The sequence below is a fragment of the Xenopus laevis genome, chromosome 1L, assembly GCF_017654675.1.
Source record: "Xenopus laevis strain J_2021 chromosome 1L, Xenopus_laevis_v10.1, whole genome shotgun sequence".
NCBI classification, from domain to species: Eukaryota; Metazoa; Chordata; class Amphibia; order Anura; family Pipidae; genus Xenopus; species Xenopus laevis.
Window position 1 is genome coordinate 122,380,441 of NC_054371.1, and position 17,931 is coordinate 122,398,371.

At 40.3% G+C, this 17,931-nt stretch overlaps 2 protein-coding genes across 2 annotated transcripts in view; one reads left to right on the top strand and one right to left on the bottom strand.

The window, feature by feature from the left end:
- The window catches only part of abhd8.L (abhydrolase domain containing 8 L homeolog), a 32,664-nt gene extending 30,603 nt beyond the window's left edge, over positions 1-2,061 (bottom strand). The window contains 1 exon segment of the mRNA NM_001093944.1: positions 1,909-2,061. The gene's annotated coding sequence lies outside the window, so the exon portion shown is untranslated.
- A 7,855-nt stretch (positions 2,062-9,916) lies between these two features.
- Positions 9,917-12,964, top strand: LOC108713416 (39S ribosomal protein L34, mitochondrial). Its single transcript, XM_018256873.2, has 2 exons — positions 9,917-10,041; positions 12,587-12,964. Exons 1-2 carry the CDS (start codon positions 10,016-10,018, stop codon positions 12,897-12,899), a joined length of 339 nt encoding a protein of 112 aa, XP_018112362.1. The 5' UTR covers positions 9,917-10,015; the 3' UTR covers positions 12,900-12,964.
- Positions 12,965-17,931: the final 4,967 nt, after the last annotated feature.

Here is a 17,931-nt window from a genome sequence, read left to right on the forward strand (position 1 = left end):
AGGTTATAAAAAGGTCTTCCTGCACAGAATCTCCCAATAAAATTACACTTTATCTGAGGGCGCCAAATAATAATTCATAGGGTTGATTTCTGAACATAGCATAGGTGATAACTTGCACAAGTGCAGTCACCAATAAGCAACCAATCAGGTCTTCGCTAATCTTCCAATTTATAGTAGACTGTTGAAAACTAATTGCTGATTTGTTGCTATTGGCAATTGAATTAGGGCATTACCTGAACTGCATGGATTTTCTGCAGGTAAAGTACCAGGAATTTACCAAATAATGTTTACCAAAGACACTTTTGAACAGAAGTTCCTGTATTGATTGAGCAGTGTAATCTTTAACATCTAAAAAAAAATGGTGTAAAAGTTGGTGTGTGTGCGTATGTGTCTATACCTGTAAATTAACATTGTTCCTTTAGCATAACCAGCTACATCTATGGGATTATAAAGGTATGTATTATTTTAAACTAGACTAAGGCCTCTATGTTTCATCTTTTAACTAAATACTTTGGGATACCACCTCATCCACAAGCTTTATAAGGGTCTACACCTTTAAACACTACTGCTAAACAACAGTTCTTCTTCCTCTGTCTTATTTAACACAGGGCTGCCCTTCACAAACCTTGTGAAAATATATACCGTACATCTTCTAAAAGCCACCTCCTCGCCATTCATCCATAGTAAACCTGTTAAACATATTTATGAACATGTCAAGGCCTGGATTTTAGACTGCAGAAAATCCACTTACTGTTTATCCCTATTCTGAATCAGCAGACTGTTCACTGGGGGCTTGCTTCACTGGAGATCATTAGAGCATTAGGGATACCTAATGTCTTCTTGTCTATCCCACAGAAAGCTTTATCACAGTGTGTCCTTCCTAACCAGATATCTGCAGTGCACCTTCTAAGCTTTTTTCCTTGCCATAATTCTATTGCGCCTCTTTTTGTTGACCATGCTTACATAAGGCCTACGGCAGCATTCATTGCCTGTACTAGATACCTAAAGCATAGCTACAAATGATTCATATTCATGTAAAAGGCCTTCACCATGACTTCTCTCTGACAGCATTTAGCAAGGCTATGCAGAACGTTGTTTGTTGTTTTTATTATATAGCAGAAAGAGCATAATAGCTGTCCTTGCTATAGGCTTACCTAATGCAAACAAATTCTATGTTTCCCTGTATTATCTTCTCTCAGTAAAGTAGGTCAGATCCTAAATGCACATTTGTGTGTATGTGAATCATCACTTCTATAACAATCCACTCAGACCTCTACGACTGCAATGGAAGCCACTACTGTGTCTGTGATAGTGCCTGGCTGCCTGATACATCCCTAGGACTAAGCTTAAGCAGATCTGCAATCAAATAATCTGCACTCAACAAACCACTGGCATTCCAGCCACAGATGGGTTAACTTCTATTCTTGTGCAGCACTGGCAGGGCTCCAGCAGGGACACAGCAGAGAGATAACAGGGCTGATCTGTCACACAGGAGTAAGATTAGTCAGGGCATCCAGGCAACTACACAGATTAACCTCTCCTCTCCTTTGGCCTCTTGTTACACATGCACTTTACATGTTTGCAGTAAAAAAAGCATCTTTAATTGCAATAGAATATATCCAGGTTCATGGAGTAAAATGCTATTTTGAAATACTTCATATTTACAGAAACCGTTGCATTTATATTTGTGATATGCAGCATACAAAGCAACAATAGTGATATTTATAGTTGTAGTACCAATCTGGCATCCACAGACTTGCAGGGACACAGATTTGGGTACTGTGATGAAAAGGTTAAAATGCTGAATAATTTGTAGTAAAGCAAAGCATTTGAGTTTATTGTTGAGTTTATTACTTGCTCTACGAATAACTACAGATGTCCCTTGCATCATACACTTAGGGGACTTACCTCATCTATTTGCAAGAAGGGTCGAAATTTAGGGTTCCTGTCGTGCAGAAGATTACGGATGTGAGAGGGATATGGATAAAGAGAGAAAATCCTGCAGTGGCAATCTGCTCCTGTGGCTAATTCTCCTATCCAGCACCCTGACCTACACCCACATCTTGGCCGATGGATCTGATTGCAGCCCTGCGGTTGTGCACAGCCTGGTCACCTGCTCGGTGCTACCCATCTCTGCTATACTCTAGCAGCACCCCGCTTTTCCTGCCCCTTTGCATGCAGTTGCCATACAGAATAACACGCAATCCCGCCCGGAGGTGTGTGCAGACTAGAACAGAGGGAGATCACCTCCTATCAGCATCCAATGCAGAGAACCCAGATCAGCCAATCAGAGTAGAGGGAGGGTATCTTAGTAACCGGGCTGTATCCTTTCACTTGGATAAGATGTGACAGTTAACCCCTCCTGTTCCAGGCCAAGTTCACAACAGTAACTGGGTGCCCCTGGCTACTGTGAAAGAAATTCAATGACAGCCGCACTGCACAGGAGTTTATTACTGCCTCTGCAGTACTACTGTGATAGATGATCGTGGAAATATTTGATTTTGTACTTGATCAATCTACACTGACATTTGCTGCTGTAGGTTTGTTGTTGTTATCCATGAGGCAGAAAAAGGAGAAACCTTATCATATAGAAATATTCATCCAGTCACAAATGAGAGGGATAAGCAGGTGATAGCAAACAGCATTTAGTTACTCTTTCTCATTGTTGAATAATGTGCAAAAATGTGTAAATGTCCTTGGTAGCAATGCTGTCATGTATACTATGCCTTTTTATTATATAATGAAGAAAGTAACCACTCTTATATAAGGATATAAGTTACACAGGAGACCATGACATATAATGTTATAATATGTTTTTATACAGGTCATGGAACTCCGAGATGACTTCTAATCCTCATATTTTGCAACAGGGGCAGGCCTGGATTTGTGGAAAAGCCACCAAGGCCCGGGCCTAGGGCGGCAGGATTTTAGAGGGCGGCATGCTGCCAGCAAGGTAACTAGAAGGGGACAGGCCCTGGCGTGGACGTGCAGCCGGGACCCCCCTCCGTACGCTATTTTCTGCCCAGAATCCGCCAGGAATCAGCCGGAGTCCGTGGCGCGCGAGCTGCGGGGGCCCTGAGGGGGTGCGGGCCCTGGCCCAATCGCACCCCCTGCTCCCCTGGTAGTTACGCCACTGCATGCTGCCCAACCACACCCACATTGGTTCAGAAAAACTAGGGACGTGCAAGAGATACAATAGCAATGCCCATTGTTCAGGTCCCAATGCGCAAATAAAAGGGAGGGGACAGGAGTGACGAACAGTAGCCAGCCTAGGGGTGGCCGCTATGTAAATCTGGCCATGAACAGGGTGTACTTTATTTATTATAATACACAAGTTTCAGTGAATCATGTGACAGAAATTACATCACTCCAATTATAACCGATGACATCACTAAGCACCATTTATAAGGATTTAATTTACAGGATATTCACAGCTCTTGTGTATTATATATTTTCATAATGATGTCTTCTCTGTTCTGAAATAGCGTTATGAATTATAGGCAGCCTTGTGTGAGTATTTTTTTTTCATGTTCAGAGACTCCTTGCCTTATAAGAGCAGTAATTCCCTAACTGGCTCTGTGGCTGGCCAGACATCCTAAAGGGACCCAAAGCAGTTGACGGGACAGAGTCAAACCAAAGGCCAGTCAAGGTGAAATATGGGCTTAAATGCTTATTTACTTTCTTGGATGTCACTGGAACAAGGAGGATTATGATCACAAATGTAAACATCTAAAGATTTCTGTTGAATTCATACAGGTCTGGACTGAGAATCAAAGTAGGCCCTGGCATTTCAGGTACACAGAGGCCCAAACAGCGCCCCACAAGCCCAATAAATAGTGACTTTCTATGGCACCTTATAGCAGCTCGTCTAGAATTTGCCAGAATCCACAGTTTGCCAGGCTGGGCCTAAACCCATGCCTTTCTAAATGTCTACTGTGCCAATTGTTCCCAACACCCTGCCCATTCTCTTCTCCTTCCAAAACCTATGTGACATTTTATCCTTATCCCTAGCCACAGTATGTCATTTTCTGACATTCCCAGTCCTCTGTCCTTGTTCCCACCCATGTGTCATGCTTTTCTCATCCATTATGTGCCCAAACACCATTTAGCCTCCCTGCCTTCCACCTTAGCCACTGGCAGAAGAGAGCTGCAACTTTCCATACTCCTGCCCAGAATATTCTTAGTCACATTCACTGCAGTTACTATTGGCTGCTAAGCTTTAAAGGGGTGGTTCACCTTTCAGTTACCTTTTAGTATGTTAAAAAAATGTCCAGTCCTAAGCAACTTTTCAATTGTTCTTCATTATTTATTTTTTTATAGTTTTTAAATATTTTACCTTTTTCTTCTGATTCTTTCCAGCTTTCAAATGGGGGGTCACTGACCCCATCTAAAAACAAATGCTCTATAACGCTACAAATGTATTGTTATTGCTACTTCTTATTACTCGTCTTTCTATTCAGGCCCTCTCCTATTCATATTCCATTCTCTTATTCAGTGCATGGTTGCTAGGGTAATTTGCACCCTATCAACCAGATTGCTAAAATTGCAAACTGGAGAGCTGCTGAAAAAGAGCTGCTGAAAAAAAAGCTAAGCTATGCAAAAATCAGAAACAGTAAAACATGAAAACCAATTGCAAATTGTCTCAGAATATCATTCTCTACATCATACTAAAAGTTAATTTAAAGGTGAACAACCCCTTTATTATGTCTCAACCACACATCCAGAATGCTAAGCAGTTCTGTGATTGACAGAGTAGACTGGGTAGGAAGCTATGTTCCTCCTCCTGCTACTCCATAAGCACTTTCCACTGGTGGTAGGCCTGGAATGGCATTTAAAATAGGCCCTGCCATTTGAACAGATGCCCAAACATTGCCCCACCAACCAACTAAATTGTGACTATGTCATCTGCCGGCAGCTCCTCTGGCATTTGCCAGAATCTACAGATTGTCAGTTCATGACTGAGTGGAATGGAGATACATATGGACTAGGGGGACCACCTGTACCTTATAATGTAGTTTTATAATGTACTCACTCTACTGTTCTTGTGCAATATTCTCAAGCCTCATCTAGTACAAAAATACTGTTTTATTAACATATAGAAAAAGGAAATCGTTAAAAAAAAGTGTATTTTCTCCATATCAGGTCAGCAGATCCCATTCCTGTTCTTGGATATGAGACGGATGAATAAAATGACCCAGAATAATCTTTTGCACAGATAAGATGATGTCATAAAAAATTAAACGTTCCATTGGTCAACACTGATCCAATAAGCCAATGTCCATATGTGGTTAATTAACAAGGACGCAAAAAGCAAACTGCTTGTTTTAACTTAACGAGTTTCAATTGGAAGATGACTCCCTATTGTATTGGCCATGCTCTCTGCAGTGCATTTTTGCATATTTACAGTTTACAGGTTAGTTGTTCCCTTAATTATATCACACAAAAAAATGTGAACTATGATCAATGTTTGGATTTAAACTAAAAAATGGACTACACAAAGTACAGGTATACAAAGTGACAAAAATGTATCATGTACTTTCCAGAGTTTGTATGTATTTTTATATTAAATTCTTGCCACCATTGCAGGTTTACAGTCTTGTGCAGCTAATATCATGTAGCAAAACAGTAGTATTGTAGAAGCTATAGCTTAGGAGAAGAATAGAGGTAGGTAGGTTCTGTCCAGGAATCCTCTCAGTCAGGCCAGCATTCGGCCGGGGTCTGGGGATGAACACCGACAGACGAGACTGAATTCTTTGGCTCTCTTGTCTAGCAAAATTATGGCTTTCTGTGATCCACGTCATGGGATGCTCCTCATCTTTGTTATTTGTGGCTTCAGGTTAAGCTAAACTGCAGGCAGGGCCGGATATACACTCCTTGCCCCCCTAGGCCCAGCTACTGTGCCGCCCCCCCCCCCGCGCGCATTTTCTGGATGTGAATCTTTTTCCAATCAGGACATTTATGCAAAAGTGGATCAGATGGATCAACTAGCAGTTAGGCTTGTTTGAGATATATCTACTGTATATATATTCTCTATATATAGACACCTTTTTATACATAGATGCAGAGAGAGATGTGTCCCTTGTTTTGATAAGTTTGTCAATTGTGCTCCAGTGGGCAGCCGCAGCATCAGTTAAATATTTATTATAAAATAAAAAAGTCAAATCTTGGCAGCAGCATAATCTTTGCAGTTCCTATTTCTCAGCAGACATTATCCCTTATAATACATGAGTGATACTCCAAGTTCCCTGTATAACTCAGCCTGCAGCCTTGTCTTTATATGGTCACAGAACAACCCCGTCAGTAACTTCTAATATCCTTATCATTTACAGTAGGGGGTACATTATCCATTATAATACATGAGTGATACTCAGAGTTCCCTGTATAACTCAGCCAGCAGCCTTGTGCCTTTATATGGCCATAGAACCCCTCAGTGACTTCTAATATACTTATCATTTACAGTAGGGGGTACATTATCTCTTATTATGCATGAGTACCGTATATACTCGCGTATAAGCCGAGTTTTTCAGCACCCAAAATGTGCTGAAAAACTCAACCTCGGCTTATACGCGGGTCATACCGTAGATACGCTCCTTCCGCGGCCCCAACACACCTCCCTCTCCCATAGCGCAGGACTGTCTGTGACTGACTGTCACGATCGCCGCCCGGAGCAGGTCCAGGAGCTCCGGGCGGCGCGTCCTTCCCTGCCGGCGTTCGCTCCCAAAATGGCGGCGCCCATGGCCGCCACGTGGGTAGCGGCCGGCGCCGCTACCCATGTGGCGGCCATGGGCGCCGCCATTTTGGGAGCGAACGCCGGCAGGGAAGGACGCGCCGCCCGGAGCTCCTGGACCTGCTCCGGGCGGCGATCGTGACAGGGAAGGAAATAGGGAAAGCATTGTGGATGGCGGCGTCCCTACAGAAGCGGTGCCTACGGGTCACAGGGGGTCGCACTGCTGGGCTGGAAGTCAAAGCTCTGCGGGACAAGAGTTCGATGCTCAACGCTCTCCTTCGATCTTCGCTCTCCAGTTGCTCCCTCTGTCTCTGCAGGGCTCGCAGGGTGCTGGGTGTAAAGGGGAACATTTCTCCAGCCATTTTATGAGGGATTTTGATGTTTTCACCCCGTCGGATCAGCAGTGGCATCACTATGCGTCTGTGCTAGAGAACTGTGTCCTATTTATAACCTGGCCCACACTGATCCTTCTCAGGGTAAGCATATTTTTGCAGTGTCATGTTCCTGCTGATGGAATTATGGGGAGGCTCTTTTAAATCGTTTTAGATAGATTTCTATGCCATAAAACATGATTACACATTTACACATTCACATTTTGAAATCTGACATGGGGCCCCTAGGCTTGTATACACGAGTCAATACATTTTTCCAGTTTTCTTAGGTAAATTAGGTACCTCGGCTTATACACGGGTCGGCTTATACACGAGTATATACGGTAATTCTCAGAGTACCCTGTTTCCAGTTGAAAAGATAATTTACAAATAGAACAAACTGTGTCTGATGTTACACTTGGTACTGCAGCGCAGCTGTTCTTATAAGAAGCAGTTTCTGGCCGTATCTGCTGCTGCACAAGTCTGTATGTCAGATAACAGAAAACCAATATGTTCTGCTGAACCCTGCAGCTAAGATGCAAGTCAATCACATTTTGTAAACAAGGGAAAAGTGTAAGGAAGGAAACCTAATTCTGTAATAGGATGAAACGAAAAAGGTCCCTTATGTCGCACTCTTGTAAATTTCTTCTTAATGAAATATAATAATCATTAATTAATTAAATGGAGTAAATGGATTTAAATTAATAGAGGTTTTTAATTTCATCACACAATATATATAAAATCATGTACAAAATTCATTTATCAAATTTCACATGTAGCCATTAATTTATAGCATTAAATTAATATTATTAGTTTGTATATAAATATTTATTTAATCTTGATTATCGTAGCAGTAACTTAAAGCATAAAAAGTTCTATATTAAAAATAGACTAATTGTGTAATAGAACTGAAATGGTTTTCATTTTGTAGGAAGCAGGAAAGGGACATAAAAACATCTGTAACAGGTTTAGAACACTTGTGATTCTGCACCTCCAGCAAATCTGCAAGTTGACTATGACATATTTCTCTACATGGCCGATATACAGCAGATCTGCAGGGGAAATGTTAGATGTACATACCAGCTAAGAAACAGATCAGCTTGCTGGGACACACGCAGCACAGCAGAGGCTGCAGCAGCACGAGCACAGAGAGGAGTGGGAAGGGGCGGAGCAACAGCTGGAGGAGCGGTCCTAAAGCCAGCCGGATCTATCAGGAGCAGCCGACTTACACAAGATGTTAGGGGGCGCCTTCTTGCTGCCCCTAACATCTTGCCACCCTAGGCCTGGGCCTAGGGGGCCTTTCCCTAAACCTGGCTGCAGGTAGTGGTCGGATCCAATATATTGGGTCCAATAGAACCATTTTTTGATAAAATTTCCTGTTTCCTTTTCTGTTGTAGGCCTCATCCCCTCAAATCTGTGAATTTACGGCACCTTATTAAGTCCAGGGTTATTTAATAGTTTTACAGCTGGTTGCCGCCTTCTCACAACCCTTAGGGCTCTATTTAAGAATGCTCAAGTATTTGTACTTGAACATTTGGGTCAACTCTCACTTGGTTTCAGGCCCGGATTTGTGGAAAGGCCACCTAGGCCCGGGCCTAGGGCAGCAGGATTTTAGGGGGACGGCATGCTGCCCAACCACACCCACATTGGTTCAAAAGCAAATTTAAATTTCCCGTGCACCAATCCCCATTGCTCCTGTCCCCCTGAAAGGGACAGGGGAGATGAACGGCAGTGCGCCCACCATGTTAATCCGGCCCTGCTTGGTTTCTTCCTTCGAATAACTTTGTTTCCTGTTGAGAAGGGTTTATACTCAACCAAAAAATAAAAAGCTCATCAGGTTTTTTTTTTTTTTTAATACACCCCTCGGTTTAGGAACTCTTGCATGGTTTTTGGCTCAAGCATTCCTAAATCAAGCCCTAAATTGAGCTGTGCATGCCTAATTAAGCTGTACTTATAAACTGCTATTTCCATTAGGGATGCACCGAATCCAGGATTCGGTTCGGGATTCGGCCAGGATTCGGCCTTTTTCAGCAGGATTCGGATTCGGCCGAATCCTTCTGCCTGGCCGAACCGAATCCTAATTTGCATATGCAAATTAGGGGCGGGAGGGAAATTGCGTGACTTTTTGTCAAAAAACAAGGAAATAAAAAATGTTTTCCCGTTCCCACCCCTAATTTGCATATGCAAATTAGGGTTCGGATTCGGTTCGGTATTCGGCCAAATCTTTCGTGAAGGAATCGGGGGTTCTGCCGAATCCAAAAAAGTGGATTCGGTGCATCCCTAATTTCCATACCCTTGAAATAGTGAAGATGCACTTGAAAACCACATTATGCAGGGCTACACTGATATCTGCTGTCCTTCAAGGGATGGATCACCTTAAAATGAATGGTAAGTATGGTGTAGACAGCAGTATAATAAGACAGTTTGCAATTGGTCCTCTTTTTTTTTTTTGATTTTTGAAATACATAATTTTGTTTAGCAGCTCTTGGAGTTAATTTTAACTGCACCTTAAAATATAACACCTGCAATATAACATAATATAAGCATATTAAATAAAAATACTTATAATATATATCTATATAAATTGCAAATTGTTTAGATTAGGTCAATTTAAATAAATCTAAAAGTCAATATATAAAAATGATAATCCTTTTTAATATCCTTAGTAAAGGCCAGCACACTCGGCAATACTGAACTTCGCACACTTATATTCATTTTAATGGAAATAGTGACTTCTCAAGGCTTAAAATAAATGTTTGTAACGAGAGAGTTAAAAGAAATAGAACGAAACACGTAAACAGACAACATTGCGGGTCGGTCAGTTACAAACATAGTGAAAAATCACGATTCCCACAATCCACCTCGTCATGTGACGAAACACAAGCGGTTACGGAAGTGGGAGGGAGAATCTGTCAGCATGGCGGCCTTGGGGAGCCTGGTCAGGTAGGTGACTGAAGGAGAGTGACAAACGCGGTGTTTAATAACCTTTCTGCTGCTTCCAGTGGCGTGTGTACGCAGTCCTCAGAACAGATATATCGCTAAGCCGTGACTTTCCATGCTGAATTTCGGCGTGTAACCCCGGAAAGGAACAAGATGGAGATTTCTTTTATTAATCAGGTTTTAAGCTCCACGACTGGATCACTATCGCCAGAATGACATGAAACTAGTTGACCGGTCCATGTGGAAGAGGGAAAACAAATTGATATTAACCTAAACGTTCAACACACACTCACGCACTTTGCAGATATGCTACCACTATATCAAATGGCTACTAAATATGAGCTAGTACAATTAAAGTAGTATATTACAATTCATAAAGTTATGCTGGTCTTCAAATGTTCAACACACACACACACACTTGCTTTGCAGATACACAACCACCTTAGTACTTCTTCTAACTAGAGACAACATACGTAATTTGCAGATACACAACCACTACAGTACTTTTTCTAACTACAGACAACCAGGGCCTGACTGGGATTTAAAACTAGCCCTGGCAAATAAAATCTAAGCAGCCCACGTGTGAGCAGAATATACAGGTATAAATGGCAACAAATGTTATACATAAAACACTATATTCAATAAAATGCACAAGGTTTGCTCAGGAAAAGTAACCCATGGCATCCAAGCCCAAGTTCGAATGCAGTTATGGGATCCTGTAAAGCTCTGTGGCAGATACGTTTTTTCTATAAGTGGAATTTCTCTGAATATAGCAAGGTTACCATAAAGCATAAGTTCACTAAAAACCAAGAGAGTTTGAAACCACATAAAAGCATTGTGAGTATTGGTATGATAATTATCTACTGCATTCTTTGAACCATTAAAGGGGTGGTTCACCTTTAAGTTAACTGTTAGTATGTTATAGACCGGCTAATTCTAAGCAACTTTTCAATTAACCTTCATTTTTTCTTTTGTATAGTTTTTGAATTATTTGCCTTCTTCTGACTGTTTTACAGCTTTTAAATGGGGGTCACTGACCCCATCTAAAAACAAATGCTCTGTAAGGCTAGAAATGTATTGTTATTGCTACTTTTTATTAATCATCTTTCTATTCAGGCCTCTTCTATTCATATTCCAGTCTCTTATTCAAATCAGTGTGTGGTTGCTAGGGTAATTTGGACCATACCAACCAGATTACTGAAACTGGAGAGCTGCTGAATAAAAAGCTAAATAACACAAAAATCACAAATAATAAAACATTAAAACCAATTACAAATGGTCTCACTTTCTACATCATACTAACAGTTAATTTCTACCTAGAGACAACACACACAGTTTGCAGATACACAACCACCTTAGTACTTTTTCTTACTAGAGACAACACACGTAATTTGCAGATACACAACCAGCATAGCACATTTACTCACTAGAAACAACACACTCAATTTGCAGATACACAACCACCATAGCACTTTTTCTTACTACACATAGCTGGAATGGCAGCAGTCTACACATACACACTGCACTTCTGTTTGTAGTATTCTGTTGTTGTAACAGTTACAATTAAAAAAAAAGTTAAAACTTTTAAAAGTTTATAAGCTGTTCTATGTTTTACGGCTCCAGACTCTTTTTCTTTAGTGGAAGAGGGGGCAAAATGTCTCTTTTGATAGTAAAGGTTGCTGACCCCTGCTGTAAACTGTTCTAAATGGATACATTAGTTGATACATTTATCTGTCCCTGCTGAGCAGAATCTCTGGGTTTCATTACAGGCAGCTATTAGAATTGATACAATAGTTGCTAGAATTGATACTAGAGATGCTGCTGAGAAATGTATCAACTAAATGTGGCAAAATTGTAACAGTTTAGAGTCTGCACTTGCCAGACTCAAACACCAGAGACATGGACAGTCAACTTGATTTTGGAAAATCAGTAAAAAATAAATAATGGAAAGTAATTGGAAAAAAAGTCTTTATTTCTGGGGAATAATCTAAAAACAACTTAGTTGAAAAAAGTGTTTGGAAGGTGAACAACCCCTTTAAGGTGTCATGGAATTGACAGTTTTTTCAGAGCCCATATAGGCAAGCAGCTTCTTTTTTCCTCAGATTTTACATTTCCCAGCCTTAATGCTGCTTTGACACCATTCCCTGGGAAACATAAAATCCAGGTTCTACTGTATCTTTTTCTTATATATATAGTACATTCCTTCTGTAATAGTTTTATATGCCTAATTCAGTTTTGTTTTGCATATGTATTGGCAAAACAGGCAATAATCCTCTGTTCAGTGCTGTGCTGTAGTTCTCCTATTTGGGAGACATTTAAACAAAAAGAAAATATACAGCATTCCAATGCATGAAACAAAGCTTTAATGTCACTTTTTTATCTTACAAATAGGTGGAAATAGAAATGCACAGATATATTCCTATACCTAGTTCTATTTTTGGCACCTAAGTTTCTAACCACATTCATCCACTAAAATGTAAATGTGCATTACATGTGTTTACAGCAGGAGTATACTCTTAGTCAAAATAATAATATATGCCCCTTACAGGTTATTTCAAATGAAGCAGGCAACGTTTCCCGTCTGTGTGCAACAGAGGACCCTTGGCATTTTATCCCGCTCCTTAGGTATCACAGAGACACATTCCTCATCATGGTCTGCAGGCAGTGGCATCCTGTCGAGAGCTTTGCCTTCCAACTGGTCACTGCTTCCAGTACGTACAAAGAAGAGGGGCATGGAATATCAGCCAAAGTTCCTGAAGCGCAAGAGAACTCATGGGTGGCTGAAGCGGATCAGCACAAGGGGTGGAATAGAAGTTATCCTGAGACGGATGTTGAAAGGAAGGAAATCTTTGACAGTCTGAACCCAACCTGAGAGAGATGCTTTACCTATGCTGGTTGCATACATAATAAATGTGTTTTATATTTACATAAATAGCATTGGTGTAAAATTAGTGTGGATGTTCTTCCGTGAATTGGTGATGTCATGTGCATGATAGTTCACTTGGGGAAAATGGAAATTGTGCTGCCATTGGCACCTTTGATACAAATTCAAGGTATTCCACCATGCCTGTGCATGCACTTCAATAAATGGCTGCCTGACTGCATCAGAGTGCAATAGGAGTCCGTGAAACAGTAGTAAAGTACAAGTAAAGAAAGGTGGAATCTTAACTGCACTTGTAGCACAAAAAAAGATTAAATAAATATTTGAAGTTTCCAAATACATCAGTGTGGTTTGTTGATGAAGCAAATTAGCATACCTCATAGTTCTGATGCTAAAAGTGACACACTTTGCTATGCAGTGTGTAGCTTCTATGTAAATGCTACACCATCACTTATCATTTAAGTGAACATTAATCTCTTAATATCCATGTATTTAAAGGGATCCTGTCATCGGAAAACATGTTTTTTTCAAACCGCATCAGTTAATAGTGCTACTCCAGCAGAATTCTGCACTGAAATCCATTTCTCAAAAGAGCAAACAGATTTTTTTATATTCAATTTTGAAATCTGACATGGGGCTAGACATTTTGTCAATTTCCCAGCTGCCCCTGGTCATGTGACTTGTGCCTGCACTTTAGGAGAGAAATGCTTTCTGGCAGGCTGCTGTTTTTCCTTCTCAATGTAACTGAATGTGTCTCAGTGAGACATGGGTTTTTATTATTGAGTGTTGTTCTTATATCTACCAGGCAGCTGTTATCTTGTGTTAGGGAGCTGTTATCTGGTTACCTTCCCATTGTTCTTTTGTTTGGCTGCTGGGGGGGGAAAGGGAGGGGGTGATATCACTCCAATTTGCAGTACAGCAGTAAAGAGTGATTGAAGTTTATCAGAGCACAAGTCACATGACTTGGGGCAGCTGGGAAATTGACAATATGTCCAGCCCCATGTCAGATTTCAAAATTGAATATAAAAAAATCAGTTTGCTCTTTTGAGAAATGGATTTCAGTGCATAATTCTGCTGGAGCAGCACTATTAACTGATTCATTTTGGAAAAGAAAATTTTCCCATGACAGTATCCCTTTAATGTAAAGGGGTCACTCACCTTTAACTTAATATGATGTAGAAGGTGTCATATTCTGAGACAATTTGTTTTTATTTGCAGTTTTCAGTTATTTAGCTTTTTATTCAGCAGAACTTCAGTTTGCGATTTAATTGCTAGGGTGCAAATTACCATAGCAACCATGCACTGATTTGAATAAGAGACTGGAATAGGAGATGGTTGGAATTACAGAGTAATAAAAAGTATCAATAACAATATAATTGTAGCCTTACAGAGCATTTGTTTTTAGATGTGGTCAGTGACCCGTTTCAAAGCTGTCAAGCATCAGAAGAAAAAGGAAAATAATTTTTTAAAAAACTATACAAAATTAATAATGAAGACCACTAACATGCTAAACATTAACTTTTAGGTGAACTACTCCTTTAAAAGATATTTTTTGTGAGGCAGACATCTAAAGCACAACTCTAAACTCCTATTAGTCAGTCGGTCATTTGCTTGCAAAATGTACCCTAAGGGCCCTTACTCACGGGCATTTGAAGCTGCGCTCCTTTGCGTTCTGGTTTTATGCTTTCAGCCGCAGGGAAGTGCAAGAGTAGATGCAATGAATTCTTTCCAATGTGGCTGTACTCACACATACGCATGTAAGCGCCGAACACAGGAAAAATGCAACATGCTGCGTCCCAACCGGCGTTCGGCGCTTACATGCGTCTGTGTGAATACAGCCACATTGGAAAGAATTTATTGCATCTACTCCTGCGCTTCCCTGCGGCTGAACGCATACAACCGTAACGCAGCTTCAAGCGCTGGTGAGTAAGGCCCCTAAAGCTGGCCATAGACGTGCAAATTATTAGGCTACGGGTGCAATGCACAGAATGCTTTCATTGGTTGTGCAGTGTTCCCCAGCTCTGTGGATGATTGTAAAGTTGAGGTTCAGGGCCAGCTTATAGTTACTGTGAATTTGACTTGGAATATTTTGGTACTGAGATGAAGTTGCAGTTTGCCTGAATAATAAGTCTAATATATAACCTAGATTTTTTTTATCAGTGGGTACTGTGTGTATTTGGCACATTTTCTGCCTGGAGGGCATAGTTTATTTTTTTTAATAAAACCTTGTACTTTTTTTCTTATCTACTGTTATTCATCATAGATTCCAGTGAAACAGTGTCCTCTTGTTGCCAGTAACACAGCAATCAAGTCGTCCACAAATTGTATACAGCCTGGTGACTGAGCTTTACAATGATCTGTGTCAACTGCTTCTCCAACCTCAAATAAAATTAGTTAACTGGCCACTGGTGTGATTGTAAATTTGTTATTGCCAAACTGAAAAACCTGCAGAATGGCAACCAGATAAAAATCATCCTGGAAATGTATAGTTGATCTGACTGGCCACATCCATCCTCGCATGCAGCTCCTCTGCAGGGAGTAAATCAATATCAATTCAGCCTATGTGTGGCCAACAGTAGTTTTCACCACAATAAGTAACTCAACAAGACAAAAAAACTAACTACTAGGTTTTAAGGAGGCTGTAGTGAGGGAGCAATGAATTAACGGTCTTTCATTTTGAGCAATGACTGACTGTGATTGCTGCCTGTGTGATGTCCAACTTGGTGGATAGGAACCAAAACAACTCCTTCAAAGACTTTCATGGTAATTGTTGTGAACCTGCCAGTACAATTGCAAGGCAGGCAAATATCACTTGAAAACAACACAGTGCGCACTTCCAAAGCAATGATCACCTGACCCACAATTGCACCAGCTGGTTAAAGGGAATTATACTGAAAGTCTATAGAGAGGACCACTGGCATTGTACTTACCTGCCCTGTTTTACTGCCTGCCATATTATGTAGCTGGGTATGGGATGAAAGACAGCAATAAAAGGGAATGTTCCTGGCTGATTCACTGGTTTTAAAAAAAAAAAAAAGTATTTATATATTATTGGGTTGCCTCTACTACCTTGTTTATTGATCTTGTTCATTCCCCAGTAAAAGCTTTTAAGATATCTGCAGTTATAGCTAAACACTTTATCATTAGATGGAGAGCTTTATCCCCAAGACAGTATGCGTGGCAACAAGCAGATGGCCTTACTGATGCATAGTGTCTGGCTTCTGCAAATGAAGGTAATGAGTATGGGATCCCTCTACCTTATTAGAGAATGTTAATTACAGGCTGTGCAGACCTGAAAGATTACAGGCATCATGATGGGTGTTGCACTATTCACAATCATGGGGAAAAGTACTGAGTTTAGTGACACTGGCAATTTTGCTGCTATTACTAATAATCATTAAATGTATATTAATGGATACAAATGTAGTAACTAGACAATCCTAGCAAATCAAAATACATTTTAATTATTTCTAAAAATAGAAATAGTAAATAAATCCAATCCCTAAACAAGAATGTTCGAAATGATATGGAATAGTTATTTCCCCCCTACTTTCTGTCATTTAAAGCAGCTGTATGACAGCCATAGTTTTAAGTTTAAATGAACAGTGACACCAAAAAAGGAAAGTGTTTCAAATGAATGACAATATAATGTACTGTTGTCCTGTACTGGTAAAACTGGTGTGAAAGAATACAATAGTTCAGGAGTGCCCATACTTGTATGTATGTATGTATGTATATTTTTATTTGTAAAGCGCTCCTTGAGGGCAAAGCACTGTACAACAAAACAATAAATTAGTAGTAACAAACAAGTGGTCTTTGGAATAAAAAGTAACAATAAGTGCATTATTAGAAATACAATTCACATAAATATAAAAAATATAATTACAATACAGATTAAGTGCTCAGTGTCAAGGAAACAAAAGACTAGAGGACCCTATCCCGTAGGACTTACAGTCTAAATGGGAGGGTAACATACAGACACAATTCAGAGGGGTATTAAGGTGCTGTGGGTTACAGTTTGTTACACTGATATATAATTATATATACTTTACTAATGTGAGGTCTACTTTTAGTTAGGGATGCACCGCATCCACTATTTTGGATTCGGCCGAACCCCCGAATCCTTTGTGAAAGATTTGGCTGAATACCAAACCCTAATTTGCATATGCAAATTAGGGGTGGGAAGAGGAAAACATTTTTTACTTCCTTGTTTTCTGCCAAAAAGTCATGCGTTTTCCCTCCCCGCCCCTAATTTGCATATGCAAATTAGGATTCGGTTCAGCTGGGCAGAAGGATTTGGCCGAATCCTGGATTCGGTGCATCCCTACTTTTAGTGATGTTGTCCCAATATGATCTACAGCCATAAAAGCTTTGTTAGCATTCTGTAGAAAATGTTACTTAAATATTGTATTGATTTATGAGAAAATGTATATTGCTATATTTAACCCTTTTACTTATGTAACCTTAACATAATAAATATCTGAATGAAAAGCATGAAATAGGAGGGTGATTTAGATAAGCTATCATCATCATCATTTATTTATATAGCGCTGTCAAGATACGCAGTGCTTACTCTCTTAGACAGTGTCTTGAGATCTACTGATCACCAACTAAAGATCTACTGGTAGATCCCAATCTACTTTTTGGGCACCCCTGCTAGTTTATATAAACAAGCTGCTGTGTAACCATGGGGGCAGCCATTTAAGGATATGTCCTGAAGAATCCCATTGTATACTAAAGAGCTTATCCATCATCTGCTGTTCATCCTGTGTCTTTTCCAGCTTTGACTGGCTGCCCCCATTGTTATGGTCCCCATAGACGCAAAGATTTTCTTGCCGAACGACCGATTTTAGCGAAGTCCGACCAATCCTTCAAAGTTATTGTGCGGTTAGTGGGATTCAAACGATCGTTTCGGCCGACATCTGTCAGAAAATTGATCGGCCAGGTTAAAAATTCTTTATCAGTCCCAGTGCAATCTACTGTATCTATGTTTGCAGGGACAAGCAGGCAGC